This window comes from Apis dorsata, unplaced genomic scaffold (assembly GCF_000469605.1).
Source record: "Apis dorsata unplaced genomic scaffold, Apis dorsata 1.3 scaffold_69, whole genome shotgun sequence".
NCBI classification, from domain to species: Eukaryota; Metazoa; Arthropoda; class Insecta; order Hymenoptera; family Apidae; genus Apis; species Apis dorsata.
In genome coordinates, this window is record NW_006263367.1 from 139896 (window position 1) to 159707 (window position 19812).

General features: G+C 36.0%; 2 protein-coding genes across 2 annotated transcripts in view; both read right to left on the reverse strand.

Annotated features, from left to right (window-relative positions):
• Nucleotides 1-9556: 9556 nt before the first annotated feature.
• LOC102671200 (neuropeptide SIFamide receptor-like) overlaps nt 9557-19812 on the reverse strand; it is a 73237-nt gene continuing 62981 nt past the window's right edge. The window contains exon 3 of the mRNA XM_006610120.2: nt 9557-10400. Within this exon, the coding sequence (XP_006610183.1) occupies nt 9614-10400 (787 nt within the window). The 3' untranslated portion in view covers nt 9557-9613. The remainder of the gene's footprint in view (nt 10401-19812) is intronic.
• On the reverse strand, nt 17547-19579 carry LOC116186881. The gene is made up of 2 exons (XM_031515439.1): nt 19470-19579; nt 17547-17793 (listed from the first exon to the last, which is right to left on the reverse strand). The coding sequence occupies exons 1-2, from the start codon at nt 19479-19481 to the stop codon at nt 17548-17550; spliced, it is 258 nt and encodes an 85-aa protein (XP_031371299.1). The 5' UTR covers nt 19482-19579; the 3' UTR covers nt 17547.

A 19812-nucleotide genomic window follows, 5' to 3' on the forward strand; every position in this document is an offset into this window, starting at 1 on the left:
AATGAGAATTTGTGTTCTATTTCGTTTTCATTGTCAGAAGACGCAAAGAAGATGAAATATAAACATCTACTCAATTTTATTATTCATTTTCCTAAGATTAAAAAATTAAAAAGAAATTTATTATCTATTTTAAAAGCAGTAAAATTTTAAATAATTCAATTCTGTTTGTTTAATTATTTTCTATATTTATATATCTCAAGAGGCCGAAATTATGGTGTAATTTCAATTAATTCAATTAATAAACTCGAACAAATTGCTCCATAATATGTTCCCACTATAATTATATTTATATTTTACTCTAAGGGGAAAAGGGAATGCTGGAAAATAAGATAATATTTGCTCGTACATTTCCATTTAAATTCGGTGTAGCACGATAAAGCGTAATCTATCATCCAATAAAAGCTCGATTTTGCGTCGAAAACGAAATAATAACTTCTGTTTTTTTTCTTCCACGTTTAACGAGAAGTCGCATCGACGGAATTCGTGCCCCATTCACAATCGTTATGACGATCCTCCTCTTCGATCGTTCCTCGCTTTGATATCTGGGCGAAAACGAATTGCAAATTCGAGAACACGTTCAAACTTTCTTCCCCGATCTCTGAATAAATATTCTTCCTCGGAGACAATTTCATTGTTGACAATTTCAATCTCACCTTTCTATGTCTACGTCTACTACTGTCTTAAAATAATCTCTCGATGAAACGAAAAGGAAAATCGAAACCATGTATAATTTCGAAGAAAATACATCGGTATAAATATGTATTCTTGTTATTCTCTTCTTCTCCTTTTTCTTCTTCTTCTTCTTCTTTTCCTTTCTCTAGATTTTTATTCCGTAGAGAAACGTTGGAATTATTTATATATATTTTCTTCAAGGACTAGAAATTAAAGATGGGTCGAGACTCAATCCCAATCAATTTCTCGAAACTCTCGAACCTCGAAACTTTGTTGAAAATCAAAAGATGGAAGATCGGGAGAAAATTTCGATTTTTGAAATCCTTCGAAAAACTTAATTCGTATCTTTTTTTTTGGATGGATTATTAGTTAAAAGTTTCGAATCGCAAAAAAGTTTCTAAGTTCGAGAAACTCGAAATTTCTTGGTTCGGTTTCTCGAAGTTTCTACTGTCCCATCCCTGCTACAAATATTTCATCGAGGTGATTGTACAAACAATCTTAGCTCACTCTGAAGTTCGCCGCCCCAAGTATTCCATTGTTGTTCCAGAAGAACTTTTACAACTTGGAGTTACTCGCTTCCTCTTCGTCTTCTTCTTCTTCTTCTTTTTTTGTATTTTTTTTCTTTTTTTCCTTTTTTTTTCCATTTTCGTTTCGATGTAAATTTATAGAGAAATATCTTTATGTTACCTTAGCCTGTGTAAACATTTTTCATGTAAATCGATAGTAAATAATGTAATAATAATATATCGTAATAATAATATTAATACAATACTCCTCTAAAATTGCCGTTTTATTATTTACACACACACGCCACCACGCTTTTGAAAAATCTAATCGAACCCGTGTAGAAAAATATCCGATGAATTGATAGAGACTCGAGACAATCTGCGGCCATCGTTCACGCTTTAGAAGAAAACTTCTTTCTTACGTTTCGCGGGAAAAAACTCTCCAAACAACTTTCTTTCGAAAGCTTGCTTCGAAAAATCAATCGTGCATTTTCTGTTTATCTTTTTTTCTTCTTCTTCTTTTTATATTGTACATCAATTTCAAATTCTATTGAAAAGTTTTCAAATTTTTTGCCGCGAACCGCGTACAATTTTGCGCAGATTTTAGAAAATTTTGCAGAAACCACGCGCTTTGGCCCCATAGCGTTAAAATCGAAAGAGAAGAAAGAAGAGGAAAAAGGAAGGAAGGAAGGAAGAAAGGAGAGAAACGAAAAGTGCAGAGAGATAGATATTTTCTTTCTTGATATAATGAAATTCGTGAAGATACTTGAATTCGCTCTTTCCAATTTAAAATTGTTAATTTTTTTTTTTTTTTACCTGTTTGGTTTATAATTTATGCATGGCCTAGATTCTTGTGTATCTTTATGTAATAGTTATCATGTTGAAAAAATTGAAGTTAAATACAATTTTATTAAAGAAAATCGAAATTATCCAACATAGGTTTTAAAAGTGAAAAGAAAATTGGAAATAAAATAAAAAAAAAAAATCATAATCGAAATTTATCGAATCCTAGTAGAATTAATATCGATTTCTAGGGAAAATGTTTTTAAAAATTGAAAATTCCACGTAGAAAGACATAGAGGGTCTCTGATACTCTTTCAATAATATAACAAACAATAATTACACATTCCATACTGATAAAAATTTCATTCGAACATAAATTTCTCTGAATCCCAATTAAATGCAAATAAAATGCACGAAAACTCTAATCATAAACAAAAATCTTCCTTTCATTCGAATCATCCTTTCAACCAATCCCAAATTTAAAAGATAAACATCCCTCGGCTCTCTCCAAACGAATCAACAAATCACTGTGTTATATCTTCGTTATATTCATAGATCACTAATGATTCAGATTACGCGAATGCCGATCTATCCGCGGTTCCTCGATCCACCATCAATCCGCCGTACGAAATAAGGAACAAGGATAGAAAACCACCCCTGGTGGCAAAGCGGTTCGTCGCCGCGCAAAGGAAAACTTTCATTCAGCAGTATTATCCGTTTTATACGTGTCATTTATTTTCGCTTTCGTGAACGATAAGCATAGGAACGGATCCGGAGGTTGCTTTTCGTCTTTTTTTTTCCCTCTTTTTTCTTTTTTTTTCCTTTTTTTTTTTTTTTTTTTTTTTTTTTTTTTTGTTTGAGAATCGATTTAGCCTCGTTTGCAAACGAAATCGGCGCACCAGCGAGATACCAGACTTGACGGGTACTAACTGGCCAGCTGATGTTTCGTGTTATGAGGTTTTAGTATGAATTATTGTTGGAACATTAATTTCTTTTTTTTTTTTTTTTTTTTTTTGTTTGAGAATCGATTTAGCCTCGTTTGCAAACGAAATCGTCGCACCAGCGAGATACCAGACTTGACGGTTACTAACTGGCCAGCTGATGTTTCGTGTTATGAGGTTTTAGTATGAATTATTGTTGGAACATTAATTTCTTTTTTTTTTTTTTTTTATAGATCCATTGTGATTTTTACGTTATATGCGTAATATTAGTCGAAGAGGATCTTAGAACAAGTCGAGGTTTGAGAACGTTGTTAAAGAGCATAATTCAATAAAATTTATGCCTTCGAATGTGATTGAAGATATTAAATGGAATAAATTTGAAAATTGTGCGATATAAAATAGTATAAAGTAGAATAAAATTTGTATTATTATGGAAAGTCAATGAAATTGGTGAAATTGAAATTTTAAAATTAGTAATACGAATAATAATATAATATAATACAAATTTTTGCATTCGAAAGTCGAAGAAATTAAATTTAAAAATTCTCAATGTTAGTACAAAGAGAAACTTTTCTTTTAACACGATAAATTTTGAAATCATTTTGATTATAAATTCGAAATTGTGATATAAACTTCAAAAATTTTCATCTTTTTCAACAGATTATTTTAGGCAAACGATTTTTGTATTCTATTTGTTTAATTCAATCAATTTTTTAAATTCTATAAAATATAATTTAAGTATTTTCAAACTATCAATAGTTCATCAAAGCATTATTTAATTATTAATTTAATCATCCAGATAAATTAAATTTTATTACAAATATTTAATATTTGTTATCATCTGTGAAGAATTTTAAAAAATTAAACTTTTTTCTGTTATATATGTCGATGACAATCGATTTTTATTGAAATATAATTTTGAAAAAATCATAGACAGATTATATTTAACGTTCTCATAGACGTTTCACAATTCTACCTTCGATAATTTATTATTCTCCTCGATTGCCATGCGTCGATATATTATCCTCAATGCCACATTTATTTCTTTCCGCTGCACATTCTTTCACTATCGAGATCTACAGATTACGTAGCACTGCAGTTAAATGGAAAAAAATGTTAAATACCGATAAAAAAAGCACACCATAAAATGGTACTAAATGTAAATAGTTACTTGTATAAACCAATTCTCAAATTTACAATTACAACAATTATACTAATTGATATAGCCAATATAATTCTTCAAATACTATGAAAATACATTTAATTATTTCCAATAATAAATAACAATAAGTATATTCACAACCATTCTAGATATTTATTAATAATCGATCGAGAAACAAAAGTACTCTTCATTCGTTCGATCAAAATTTATTACACGTGTTAAACGTTTGATCGTCTCGTTTCGTACACCGTATATATCCATACGAAAATAAAAATCGTGCAATTTCTGAAATTGCAAGCTTATATTTATTATTACTATTATTATTATTATAGAACGTGTTATAATAAATTTTAAAAAAAAAAAAAGAAAAAAACAACATCGAAACACCTGCCGGCCAGCTTTTAATGCCACGCGGATTTCCCGATACGTACAGTCAATCGATCACATTCTCCTCTGTTTCGTTTCTCCACCTCCTCATCATCGCTTTATAAGGACGTAGCGAATGATCATCGTCGTTTTATTTTATAAAAAATAGTATCAATAGTACTAGTAGTGTGTGTACGTAAAATACGAAAATACACGAAAATACCAACAACAATGTACAGCGTGTACAGCGTTTCGATAGATAGACTCGAGTCGATCGAGCTGTATATTATTTTTTAAAAGTATACCTAACAAGTGTCATTTACATTGTGGACGCTCCAAATATCAAAATAGTTCGGGGGAAGGGAGGGGCAAGGGATTAACAATCGATATCAATCAAATCTAAATTGCGTTGGAACAAGTGGATGCACGATATATGTATATATATATATGTATATATAGGGTGTTCAAATATCGCGAACGATGCCTATGTACAATTCGAAACGAACGAGTTTGATTCGAGAGAACGAGTTTTTGTTTTTTAGACGATATAAATAATACAACGATATAAGACTCCTTCTTTTTTTTCTTTTTCTTTCTTTTGGGAACAACAGCAAATCTGTTTTTTCTTTGACTGTGCGCACACGAAACGACGGGTATCTTACGAGACGGGTTGAAACGAACGACGAGCAACGAACGTTTTCGTTCGCTCTCCGATTAAGAACAAATCTCCATGAGACGAGTGGTGGATCGCTTACAGACGTTTGTCCGAGGATATTTTCGTGAACAACATGTATAGATCGTTTTGAAGGGCGAGGAGAAAGAGAAAGAAAAATCGTAAAATGAAATATTGGATATTTTAGTCCATTGATACAAAAAAAAAAATATTTAATATATTTAATAATATATAATATAATAATATTATATAATATATAACATATAAATAATATTTAATAATATTTAATAATATTTAAAAGATTATCGTTAAATTTTCAACAATTTTTTAATCTCTAGTGTTGTTTGTTTGTTTCTCTTTCTCTTGTAATTCGATAAGTCTATATAGTTCGAGACGCCATCGATAGAGTGCGCTGTATACAAAGAAAAAAAAGAAGTATTAAATAAAACTGGATATTATTTTCTATACCTTCGAATTATCCTTCATTTAATTCGTTAACAATCGATCGTTATTATTATCCGTAATAAACAAATATCCACAGACAATTGTCTGCAATTGTAAACAAGCCTTAAGATATCCTCTCGGACGAGAGAGAGGGAGGCAACGAATAAGAACGAAGGTAACAGCGGTGTATATAGTAACAACATAGCAACGATATACATACTTACAATAATATTATAAGTTACATTATTTACATAGAGATAGCAGATAGACGTTTAGTTCCATGTATATACATATATATAATATATATAATATATATGTATACGCTATTTATATAAATATCATATCCTTATAATATAGATCGTTAACTTACAAGACGCTTACGTATACAGTCGCTTCTCGAGAGATTGCAATAATAATTTTTTTTTATTTCCACGACACGTGTGCCCTCCATTATTTCTTCTTTTTTTTCTCTGTGTGTGTGTGTGTGTGCTTTTTTTTTCATTTTTTACATTTATTTCTGTTTTTTTTTCTTCGTTTCATTTCTTCATCCTTATATAACGATTTCTTTTTTTTTTTTTTGTTTTTGTTTTTTTTTTATATATATATATACTTCTTACTTTCTAGAGAACGTCACGCGACTTCGTCGACATCGTTTTATATATAGCCTACGATATAGATATGAATAAATTTATTTCCACGCACGACCGCCTATTACAATTATATATACCTCGCATACGGCATTTCGTTACATCTATTATAGATCCTGTCTTCGCCACGTATAAAAACCTTACGAAAATAGTTGCTCTATCATAAAATCCCGCAGCACTTTTTTTTTTTTTTTTTTTTTACGTTACACCGTCTTACATATCAAGTATTACAAAGAGTCAAGTTATTATATATATAATTCTCAAGTCGGTAGCATTTGAATACACGCGACCACTGTGAAATCTACCCTCCATTTTTTCGTTGGAGGATCTCTCTTTTAACGGTGAACGTTGGATAAATGGCCATTTTGTGAAGCAATTCTTTTTGCACATAATTTGCCCAAACGTACAAGAAAATGGAATTGAAAATTAATCTCGATACGATTGTTCAAGTATTCTTTTGCGATTGTCAAAAATAAAAAGAGAGAAAAACGAAGAATATGGAAAATAAATATAATATATATATGAGTTTTATGAGAAGAATGAGAAAAAAATAGCAAGAGTGGAAATTTATCCAATGTTTACCGTGGGATACTTTGCACAGGAAAAACAATTCACAGTCGATCGAGATATCCTCTGGCATCGAGGAAGGATGTGCTACGTAAATGCCCGATAAAAGTCTCGTAGAAGAACAACGAAACACTCGTTGGTAATCGTCAGAGTGGAACAAACTGGAAGACTGGATATGAAAGAGGCTACGTTGTAGAAAAAATAAAATTTTCTAAAGTTATTATTTTCAATCAAATTTCAATCGTCGATAGAAGAGATCTTATCTTATTTCAAAGTGTTTCGAATGGAAAGGACAATATTTGTTTATAGAGTTTGCAGCCTTCTTTTATGCCCAGTTTTTTAAATGATATTTGCATGAACGTCAATTTATAGTTGTTCGAATTGAACTTCTTCAGCTCCTCACTGACGAGTTAGAACGAGATGTGGCTAACGGACAATTGTGCATATACAGGATGTCTCAATTGTATCCAATCAAATTTTGGTAACGAATAGTGTTATATAAACATAGATCGATCGAAGAGTTGTAATAACAAACAAATTTCTTATTCTATATACATGAATGTACGTAATGGCTTCGAAATCGAACGATAAATATTTCGAAATTAAACATCGATCTACTCTTGCTTTCTACCAAGTCTCGAGCAACCTATGTTTACACAATATATTCTACACAATATGCACAAATTTCGACGTGGATAAAACTGACGCACCCTGTATAATTATTCTATATTACGATTTGGAGAGATCGAGCTCTAAAAAAATACGAATACGTGCCACCAGCAAATCATCAAAGACGATAAAACCTCTTCCATTGATCCCAATACGATACATTAGATAACCAAGAAAATTCTTTTTCGTTCGATAAAATAAATTCTGTGCAAAAGTCGTCTCAAAATTTACTCGATGAAAAAAAACTTTTTCTTCGAAGTACATTTTTCGTTAATAACACTCGCATATAATAATACTTATTTCAACGAAATAAAAATAACTTTCTTTCTTTCAGCCATACACAAGGAAAAACGACAAAATCTTTTTGGTTACCCAACAATAGTACGTAGATCCAGCGAAAGAGGCGCTGTCGTCGCGGACAATTCGCCGCGCGCACGTAAGCATGGTCTCTGAACTAGTCGGTAACAGGAGCTGCCCTCCTGCAGCGTAAAAGATCGTTTTATTGTCGCCAGTAACCGCGTTAATTCGTCGCGCACGTTCGATCGGGGATAATTCGAGACGAAAAAAAAAAAAACGGGAAAGTCGGTCGCTTCCGCCTTTCTCTGGGTCGGATCAAGTTCGTGTTGGGACGTAAGCGAGGTTAGGTGGGGGGGCGAGTGTGTCGAGTGTGTGGGTGCGGTGGGCCAGGCTTGGCTCAGATGAGACGGAAGGAGCGAGGCAACGTTGATAACGCGGCGGCGGCGGCGGCGGACGAGAGCATCGTTGATCCTTGATCGATCAATCGTTCGATCGTTTCGATCCCAACGATTAATCGTCGCGCGCACACAGGCGCGTCATTTATTTTATCGTAGCGTAATGGCACCGTAAGAAGTCACCAAAAAAACGACTAGATCGTCTAACGTTCCGATAAGAAAATATATATATGTATATATATATTATGTACGTACGTGTATATGTATTTTATTACTTGTTGGAGCCGACCGTGCTACGAATAATAAGTACAAGTAGTGTATATAATACGTAATAGTAATTCTGCTTTGCTCTCTGCATGCGGAGGTAGTGTTCGATCGAAATTCTCGAAACATTCTCATTCTTATCTCGCTCAGTGTGCGTTCACTACTTTTCGCTCCTTTACAGTTATCGCTCTATCTCGTTTCCATCTTCATCGCTCGCGTACACGCTATGCCAGTATAATGTGTGTATAAGGTAACGTTAGGTGTTATGCAATTAGGTGTCTTGACTTGAGTCGCAGCATGCAATGCACGGATAAATTTCTGTATTTTATTTCGCTAAGGACTTATTACGAGTAAATCGTCAATGGCTGACGGTGCGCAGTTCCTCTCACTTCCGCCCTTCCTCCACGCGACAATTTACAATATTACAAATGGACCATCGGTTCTAGAAAGATCGTTCGATTGACCAACACGCGACGCAGGATCACGATCGTAAACGCTGTATCGTGCGACGGATCGTCGATTTTCTTTTCCTTTTGCGATCGATCGACGATCGTTTTCAACGACTGCTTAGGTAGAACTCCACTTATTACGAAATTGTTATCGTTACACGTCATTCGATCGAGACAGCTTTAAAAATCGAACCTGCTATCCAACAACACGCAAAAATTTCGAATCGATTCTCAAAATGTTCAGACAAGTGGAGTTCCAATTAAAAGCTCGGTCCCTTTTATTTCTTCTTTAAAAATCTAGAAAGGCTTGCTCGTGAAAAAGGCGAGATCCAGGATCTCATCTCTCCATTCTCTCTCGATCCAACGAGCCTCGAAGAAGCTGCGGGAGGAAAGGGATCCAGGCTCGCTTCAAAAAAACCAGGCACGCTATTACTTTTCGCATTTCCTTTTTCTTCGCTCCCGACCAAGGACTCGCGAGGATTGCTTTCCCGCGTCGGCAAAAGAAAACGGCAATTTTCGTATCGCGCGTTTCGATCGCGATTAGAAACCGAGGAAAAGGCGAGGGAACAGAAGGGAGGGAGGGGGTGGAAGAAGCGAGTCGGTGAACAACGTGCTTCCATATTTGGTAATCGGCGACGGGCCCGATCCGAGTGACAATCGGTTGCGATCACGGGTGACCCACATTAACCTCGGACCGGCTCACTGTGAAGAAACCGGGCAGCCAGCCTCCAGGAATAAACATGAAATCTCATCAAATCTGTGTCGTGATCAGACGATTTTAGACGCCGGTGTGGTTGAATATGTACGAGACGTTGCTCTCCTGGTGGACAGGGGGCCCGTGGAAGGTCCTTCTTGTCGACGAGTTGTTGTTGTTGTTGTTGTTGTTGTTCACGTAGTACGAGGACTTCCTCATGCTCGTGGACGAGGACATCATAGCCACTGTCTCGTAGTACCTGATCTTGCCGCAGCAGCGGCCGCTCTTCAGAATTGCAACGAAGCCCCGCCGATACTTTTTGTTGAAGAAGGCGTACAGGATCGGATTGATGCACGAGTTGCTCGCACCCAGCCACTGGGCGATCGGCGTCGCTATGGGGACGATCTCGTCCTCCCTTTGCTCGTCGCCCAGCTTGATCACAGTGAAGATCACGTAGAGGGGTAGCCACGAGAGGACGAACAGTATGACGACCACGACCAACATTTTCACCACCTTCACCTTCGATTTCTGCTGTATCCTCTCCATTTGGGCGTCCTTCGTGTCCGAGGGTATGTGCCTCCGCCACACTTTGATCCAGATCAGGATGTAGCAGAGGGAGATGAGGATCGTGGGAAGTACGTAGCACAACGTCAGATTGCCGATCAGGAAGAAGAGGGTTTCGTCCTTCGGGTGTGGCCACACCTCTAGGCAGAGCCTCAGGTCTGGATCGTCTTTGTAAATGGCGACCAGGTCGAAGAAGAGGAGCCACGGGGAGGTTGTTGTGAGGGCGATGAACCAGATCACCACTATTATCATTCGGGCCCTCCTCTTCGTTATCTGACACTTTAGGGGCCACCAGATTGCCAGGAACCTGTGGGTAAACGAGTTTCCCAGTTAGTCATGGTTTGGAATAAAAATTGAATTTCGTTGTTGATACGTTTTCTGAGAAGGACTCTATGTGTGTTTAATACACGTGATGCGTGATCTCTTTGGTTTATTGCTTTTTTACTTTTAGTACCCAAACGCGATGTTGCGCAATATCGTTTATTGACAATGGCGATTAATAGAGAACGATAAAGCTAGTTAATTCTCTTCGGATTCTTCGTATCGATTGGACAAGTCATATTAGTTAGAGATTGATAGGAAGCTATTAATGTTGCTTCTCAATAGCAAATTGGATTTGTTCCATTTCTCCGATAATCGAAAAACTGTCGAAAGGGTCAATCGAGTATTTTTTGAAGGAAGTTACTCATTATCATATTGTAATTAAGATAACATTTACATTTCCAAATTTGAATATTACAAAATGAGGTTAAAATCCAAAAAAGGCAACTTCTACTTTCCATACAATAAAACAAATATAATCTTTCTCTGACTAAAATCTCAAATTTTTAAAACGAGTTAATAAACTAGTTTCTCGACTAACCAGATTAAACTTTATTATACAAAGGAAATGATAAGATCAACTTTTATATACAGGGTGTCTTACTCATTTTCCCATTATTATTCACAAACAAAAATTGATTTTGGAAGTCGAATAACATATTTTCTAATCTTTTTTAAATACATTTTAATATAACTCTATATTTTCATCATAAAACCAAAAACTAAAGGCTATAGAAATACTGTGTCATTCAATTTCCATTAAAAAAATACGAATAAAAAATTTCAAAATCGTGAAAATATATGCCTTTGAAACTTTCATCGAGAAATTTCTAGAAATAATAATAAAATGACAAAAAAAAGAAAAAAAAAAAGGATGATAATTTCACACGATTGTAAAAACGATTGATCTTACGACGCTGAGATATTACACCCACGCTGAGAATTACGGCACAAAGCGTAACCGTTCATTTTTTATGCCTGCCTTAATGTAAATCTATATATATATATATTCTATTCGCGATTTCGAAATCGACGCTCGACTCGGTTACGCTTCGACGATCACGAGCGGTGCGTAAGAATGGATACGTAATGGCAAAGCGCCTTTTATACGACGCAATGGCGATCCAACGTTCCCGTATCGGGGCCTGCGAAACGAGCCTTACCCAGATAAGGTGCCGTTCCGCGAGAATTTATTAAGCAACCGTGATCGAACTTTTGCGGCTCGCGATAAGGAATTTCACCCCGGAAATTACGTCGTCGAGGCGCCTCTTCCGCCCTTTATCGCTGTGCCGTAACATCAACATTTCGGTATGAGAATACAAATCTGTTCGAGAGTGAAATTATCGAGAGCGAAAATTTATGAAAAATATCCTTATGAGATATCCATTCCGTTTCACAGTAACATTTGATGGATATATCTTTAAAGTAATTTAATAATTTACAATAATTACATAAAATTGATTGATTTGGAGCAAATATATTTGATACTGTTCCATATCAATAATATAATCATGTTACGGTGTTAATAATTTTCAATTGAAAACAAAACGATTGAATTACGAGACAAGATATTTCTAGTTCATTGGAAATTCGAAAAAAATGATGGATAATTCTTTTGGAATATATTTTCGAGTTTTCCATTCTCTCGTTCATCCATCAAACATCCACGAAACACTCATTACCAATCATCCCAAGACCCTCCAAAATTCCACCCCAGTTTCTCTCGCGAATATATATATACACTGTTTCCTTTCACAGCAAAGGAATCCACCAGAGTGATCAAAGAAACTCTCGCAAGACTCTTCCTCGTCCCTTAATTGAACGGTGCTCGCTCATCCTTGCACACCTCTGTCCAACTCCAATCTGACCCGATCCAGAAACGTCTCGAGTCCATTAACGGAATATGGGTTGGAACAGAGGATCTCGCCTTTTAATCAGAGAGCTTCTCGCGTCCTTCGACTCGCGTCCCTCGCTGTCCACGTTCAAGAGTCCTTCCATAAATCAGCGACTACCCGATACCGATCTACCAACCAACCATCGCCACTTCCGAGTCGCGCGTGTCTCTCGTATTTATAATTAGCGATGGAGTTGAACGCGTCGCGAATGAACAACAGATTAAGATTCTGTTTTCTTGGAAAAGTGTAGCGTAGTCGAGAATCGACAAATGCATTCGTAGAATTCGAAGGAAAAGTTTGAATTTCTTTTCTAGGGACGAATTAATTCCGTCACTCGCTGAATTTTCAAATTTCGTGTTCCATTTCGAAGGAAAAGTTTGAAGAAAAATTTTTGGAAAATTTGAAAATTTTCTCCAAGTCTTTGGCTAAAGAATTTCTTTTCTAAGAACGAATTAATTCACTCGTCGAATTTTTAAATTTCGTGTTCCATTTCGAAGGAAAAGTTTGAAGAAGAATTTTTGAAAAATTTGAAAATTTTCTCCAAGTTTTTGGCTAAAGAATTTCTTTTCAAGGAACGAATTAATTCCATCACTCGCCGAATTTTCAAATTTCGAAGGAAATGTTTGAAGAAAAATTTTTGGAAAATTTGAAAATTTTCTCCAAATTTTTGGCTAAAGAATTTCTTTTCTAGGAATGAATTAATTCCATCACTCGCTGAATTTTCAAATTTCGTGTTCCATTTCGAAGGAAAAATTTGAAGAAGAATTTTTGGAAAATTTGAAAATTTTCTTCAAGTTTTTGGTTAAAGAATTTCTTTTCTAAGAACGAATTAATTCACTCGCCGAATTTTTAAATTTCGTGTTCCATTTTGAAGGAAAAGTTTGAAGAAGAATTTTTGGAAAATTTGAAAATTTTCTCCAAGTTTTTGGCTAAAGAATTTTTCTAGGAACGAATTAATTCCGTCACTCGTCGAATTTTCAAATTTCGTGTTCCACGAAAATACTAAGAGAGATCTTATATTTTTTACGTTAAGTTAAAGTTTAATTTTTTAATTTTTAAATTTTGAAAACTTAGATTTTAGAAAGAAAGTTTTACAGTTAAAAATTTATTTCAATTCCAAATACAAATACACAAATAATTTTTCTCTATTTGATTTGTTCCATTGTTTATCGAGCTCGATGCCATCGCTATTTATTTATGCAAAAGTTGTTATGCCTATTGCCGTTATGTTGCACCGAGGAGAAGGACGAAAGAGAAGAAAAAAAAAAATCGTTCGATTCGCGGATACGGGATTATCGGGAACGATCAAGGCCTCAGGGAGCCGGGGTGGGGGTGAACAATGAAGATGACACAGCTTTCGGCACGTGTATATAAAGAGTTCGATTTCCGTAGAGCCAACAGCAGTATCGATCCGTGTCCATTTCGTGTTTGCGAACGGGAAAGCCGATAAAACGTTTAACATGTTCAAACTGGCAAGTATATCCATCATATATCCTATACACGATTACTTAGTAAGCGTACTAAGGGGGGATGGGGGGTGAGAGCACGAGACATTCGCTCGAGGATGCTTGATCTTGTGATTTTTGTTGTGGAATATCGAAGGATAGATAGGTTGAACGAAGAAATTGAATTATTGTAATTTTTAAAAAATTTTTAAGAGAAATTATTTTCATTTATCGATTATTAAAATGTTATTCGTTGATAAGATAGAATTTGCAATTATTTTTATATATATGTACAAGATGCTTCTGTTTTGATGATTTAAAAAAATTAATCAAACAGTTTTATATTAGATGTAAGAGAACTGTGAATTCATTTGTATAATGCAGTTATGTAAAATGTATCTATTATCATTCTTGGATATTGACATTCATTTTATGGAAAATTATGGTAATTTTGTTTTTCAGTGGTATAAGAAACAAGATTACCAACACTTCATGAATGTTCTATATCGATGCTCTAGTTATTATTTTATTTTTTTTAGTTTACAAATGAAGGTAAATTCTGATGAACAGAATATTCTATAGGTCAAAATTCTTATCTAATTCTTTTTTTATAAAAGAACTAATTAATTAATCTATATATGTATATATATTCACGAAGATGAATATATATTTTAATTTTTATTTAATTTCAAACGTGTTATTAATATTTGAAATAGTTTTGCCTTAATTTCGAAAAATTTCTCGAAAGACAAAATTATATAAGAAAATTATATATTATGAGAAAATTATAACGAACGAAGTATATAGATACAAGTGATGAAGAAGAAGATACGAGGAAGCAAGTGAAAGTGGATCGTTTAATGTCAGACATGATGTCGATCAATATAGAAACACTTGACATACATTTTTACAAATTTAATAAATATTTATATACGCTTAATTGAAACTATAATAATTGATTCGACATCCTCGAAATAATTTTCAATTTTCAAAAGTTTTTCTCAAGTTTTTTTTAAACGAGATAAAATCTTTTCCCTGTCAAAATGGAAGCCCAATTAAATTATATCGTGAGAACATTTCATTTCCAATTTTCACAATTAGCAGGTAATTAGATTTGCATAGAATTTGAATTGCGATTGACGCGGAATCGTTTTCAACGATCGGTTGCATTGGAAAGCAAACAACTGTGCTCGATATTCCGTATGTGTGGATAGAATAATTAATGAGATATGTAACTGGATATAATCACGTTAAAGTATAATCGTGTTACGTTCTATTACCTTCGTGAGAAGTTTTATGCTTGAAATTGGTATATAATTTGAAAGAATCTGAAAATCTATGAAGTATTTTTTTTTTAAAAAGATGTAGAATATTTCTTGCTATATTTTTTTAATTTTTTCAGCAAATAATTTGAATCATTTCATCAATCTTAATATATTATACTTGTTTAGAATTATAAGTAAGTTACTTCTATCAATATTTTTTTCTGAAATTAATTATTCAGGTTTATTTATCATTTGTTAATTAGAAACTTTTAAACTGTACCTTTCCAATGATATATGGTCAAAATCTTCAAATTTAGCAAATTATCTGTCCAAATAATTTCTCCAATATAATTAATATAGCATTTATCTTCATAAATAAATTTAATCTTTTGAATAAATTAGTCAATTATTGGTATTTTTACCTCTGCAAACGAGTCCAATAATTTATCTTTCTCATAAAATAAAGTTATTTACGTACTTCGTTTGTGCTTCACACTTTCATTGAATGGTAAACATTAGGAATGCAAATAGCAGTTCATTTAACGCAACTACTTCTACAAGTCTCCCACTAACCTGACCATTATTAATGGAATAATCAATAACTAGGTATCAATCGTATAACGATGCTTGAATAGCTAACTTTGAACAAACTGGAAACTTTATTAGAGACACAAAGTACGTTTACTGTTACGCGTCATCGATTCCTGATATGTACGTATTTAAATGGTAAAATACATAATTTCTTTTTCCCTTTTTTCAAGTCCAATCTATTACAAGATATTGATGTTTTAGGACATCAAAAAAACTGGAAACTTCTTCTCATTTTTAATAATCATAAATAATTAAATATTTCAGAATTATTCAGTTTAAAGTATAAACGCTGAAAAAGAACCAAGAATCATGGATACAAAGAAATATCAAAAATTTTTTCCAAACACCATCACAATTTTACTAACAACCATACAATCAACGTATCTACTCGACAGATTCTCTTGCTGGCAATGGCCATCGTGGCAGTACACGCCGTACCAGCACCAGTGCCGCCTATATTAGCACCCCCATTGGTCTATCCTCCAGCCTACTTCAAGGTGCTACCTCTGCACACCGCGACTCTGCCTCTCTCCTACCCTGCTCACGGCTACAAATGGTACTACCCAGGCTCCATTTACCTCCATTGATCGGCCATCATTTAGGACCAAGGACCACAAACTTCCAAACTTTTTCTTCTTCTTCTTCTTCTACATATAGGGCGACAAGAGCGGGATGAAGTAATTTTGTACAGACTCGAAGAATAAACGTTCAAAATGGAACAAAACTATTGTGCTCGAACCAATTTTTCGAATTGCCATTTCTCGTCGCCTTTTATACCGGCAATAAAATCCTCGAGGCGAGGCGAACGTTGTGCGTGCACGATTCGACCCTCTTCGTCTTGAGAATTTTCTGACAACAATTTCCGGGAAGGGTGGTCGTAAAACAGGATACTCGAAGGCCAAGATTCGGTGGAGACATTCGGTGGAAGCTGGTTACGCTCATCTGCATGTAACGAGGGTGTTTTTTTTCGTGTAGCCTTCATCCCTCGTGGGGTGAACGCTCGCATACTTTTTTACTCTGATTGCTTTTGTTTAATTGTTTAATCCTGGCAATTCGAGTTTCGTTCGAGAAGGAGGGAGAAGCCTTCGAGAAAGGTTTTTCTTAAAAAAGGTTAGGTTAAGATTCGCTATCATCTTCTAAAGTTAAAACTTATAGTTAGTGAGCAAGAAAGAGGAAGAAATCGAATTTCAGCGAATTTCGTTTACCATTTTCCTCTTCACATTCTGAACTTCGTTGAAAACTCTACCTCGAGAGATCAAGGATTTCTATGAGGGGTTTGACACAAGAAGAAGCTCCGTCTTCGGTATTTTTTTAAATAAAATTTTATTAAAATTCCATATGACCAAAGGGGGGTTGGGGGAGGGAGTCCTGGATGATTGATGCGGTAATGATCGAGATGCGGAATTTGCCCGAAGAGCTTAGACCAATGATGATGCCAAGAAGATGCCGCCGGAAGGGAAGGAGGCCGGCCGGTTCACGCCGCCATTTTCGATTCTCCAGCCCGCGGATGCGCGAGAAAAAGGAAGAAGAAGAACCGGGCGCTTCTTCTAATCCGGGATTAGCGAAGATCAACCTCCAAGTTCTGTTCTTCGTTCTCCTCGTTCTTCCCTAGCTAGTTCCATCCTCGAGCAGCTCAACCGATCGATCTTCCCTTCCCTTCGCTTTTCCATTTCCAATTTATCATCCTTCCTTTTTTTTTTCTTCTCTTTTCTCCATATATATATGTACACGTACATATATATATATATATTTTTTTTTTTGGAGGGGACGATTTACAAGGAGATTTAGAGGTTTTGGGGGAGAGGGCGGGGCAGGAGAGGAGCCTGCAATGCTCCGCTCGTGCGCGCGTGTGTATTATGTCTACTTGTCTTCCAGGGAGGGTGAGGTGGGGGGCTGTCTCGTCGTGACTTGGTGGTTGGTAGTGACGTTAACAACGTCTAATGCAACGGGCCATGGCCGGCAAGGAGGGGCAGGGGGGCGGCGGTCAGCACGGATTTGGTGACGATGGGCGCGGTGCGGATGACGGGTGCCACGGGCTGGGCGATCACGTGGGCGGCGGCCAGAGGCGCAGCGTGGCTGAGAACCAGGGGAGCGGTGATCGGCCCAACTGCATGGTCGGCGATAATACCGGTCAGACCGCCGGGAGCGGCGGTGGCGACAGCCAGGATGGCGGCGAGAACAGCCTGCGGGAAAAACACCTCTTACATTCGCTCTTCCCTCATCGATCCTTTCATAGATCGAACTCTTCTCTCCTCCGATCTAAACCGATTGTCAATTAACGTCTATTCTTGTTCTCGATATTTTTTTAAAAAGTTCTTCCACTTTGTCGATTAAAAGTTCAGAGTATATTTCGAATTTCTTCGATCCTGGATCGTCTAATTCGAGTCGAGCGAGACAATGTCGATCCATATAGTCTTCTTATCTTCTTTGCTAAGCTAATCGTCGTGGAAAACGGTTAGGGGGATAGCGTCTCTGTCCACGCCGTCTCGCGAGATTTTCCCACGGAGGAGGAGGCGTTAATCTCTTACTGAGATTAGGAAGGAAACGTCTGATCGCGTTTAATGCGGATTCGTATTCGTTTACCTTGGAAGGAGTCAGCTTGGGGGCTCCGTTCGAGGATATACTTTGAGCAATGCTCTTAGAATGCGGATATTTGATACGCTTTTAACGGACGGTGTTTTGAGAGTAAGGCGTTACTTTACTTGCAAATCCACCTCTTTTTGTAAAAGAGAAGACGGTGTTTTCTTTTTCAGGATACGAGAAAAGCGAATTCAATTTTCGAGAACAATTCTCCAATTATCCGCAATTATATATTTACAATCAACAAATAATAATATTAATTAAAATTCTAACTAAATCAAAGAGATATTTCGAAATCAAAGAACTTTTCTCTAACTTCGTCGTGGAAACGATTCAAAAAAAAAAAATAAAAAAAAGAAAAAAATGGAAACAACTCAATCCGAGGCGCGTGACGTGTAAAGCAAGTGTCGCGAGAGAGCGAGATCGGCACGCGACCGAGGCGAGCACGCGAGATGGAGGAGGGGGGAGAGGGGGAGGCGAGTGCCCGACATTCCATTTTTGCTTTTCGAGCGGAGTTGGTTGGCTAACACAATATGCATGCTCGAGTGATTTCTCGCTCGCCGATTTTTGTGACCAGAAAACGGAAACTTCGATGTGTTCCGTTGGAAAGGAACGCTCGTGGAAAGGTCAGGGCTCGATCAATGGGACTGGAGGAGGCCGATCCTTTTATATATCGATCAATGAAGAGCGGAGTGAATGGAAAGAATTTTGCTCGAGCCGATCGATCCTTCGTGATTGCGAAACGAGGTTCATCACATGCAAATTGAAAAAAATGATTCATCAGAGAGGGAGAAATTTCAACGCGTGATTGGAAAAGTAGTGTGAACGAGTGTTCCTTTGTAATTGAAAATTGTAATTACGCGTTTATTTATCTTTTATTCGGGAAATATTCTAATTTACGAAGGAAAGATTGGATGAGTCAGAATTCTTCTAATTTTATGAAAAGGAACTTATTGCATTTATAGATTTGATTAAATTGATGAAAATAAAGGTTTGAAGGTAATTTAAATTCAAAGCTAAATTCGAGAATACTTTCGAATATACCAACTCACTTGTTGAAATTTTAATTCAATTCGAGTTAACATCCCGAGAAACGATTATTCGATTTATCCCTTATCAAAGAAACAAGAAAGTACGTTGAATAAATAATTTAAAAAACAGTCCACGTAACGAAAAAATCGTGTCCAAGCTCAGTAAAATCGTCTCAAAGGAGAAGCTTCCCTTTTACTTAAGGGAAAATAAGATAATTATAAAATAAAATTATAAAAATTCGTCTTACCAACTTGAACATGTTGATTGGGTTGGGAGTGAGTAGCTCGTTTACTTCTCGAAAGTAGATAAGCTTATGCTGGATGTACCGGGCGACGGCCCTTTTATACAAAAGCCGATTTTAAAAAATCGCTATAAATTTGATCACGTGGCCCGCCGTTCGACAGTCTGACGTTATGTGGCGGCCTGTTGAGTCAGCCGGGTCCGAACGGGCGGAGTGGGGTGGCGTTCGGCCAATCGGGCCGCGTTATCGGCTCTAAACGGCAACGCGCCGGCCAATCGGACGCTTTCAACCCCTCGCGATCGGTTGCAGGGAATTAGGTTAAGACAGTTTGCACTTGGAAACGGCTCGA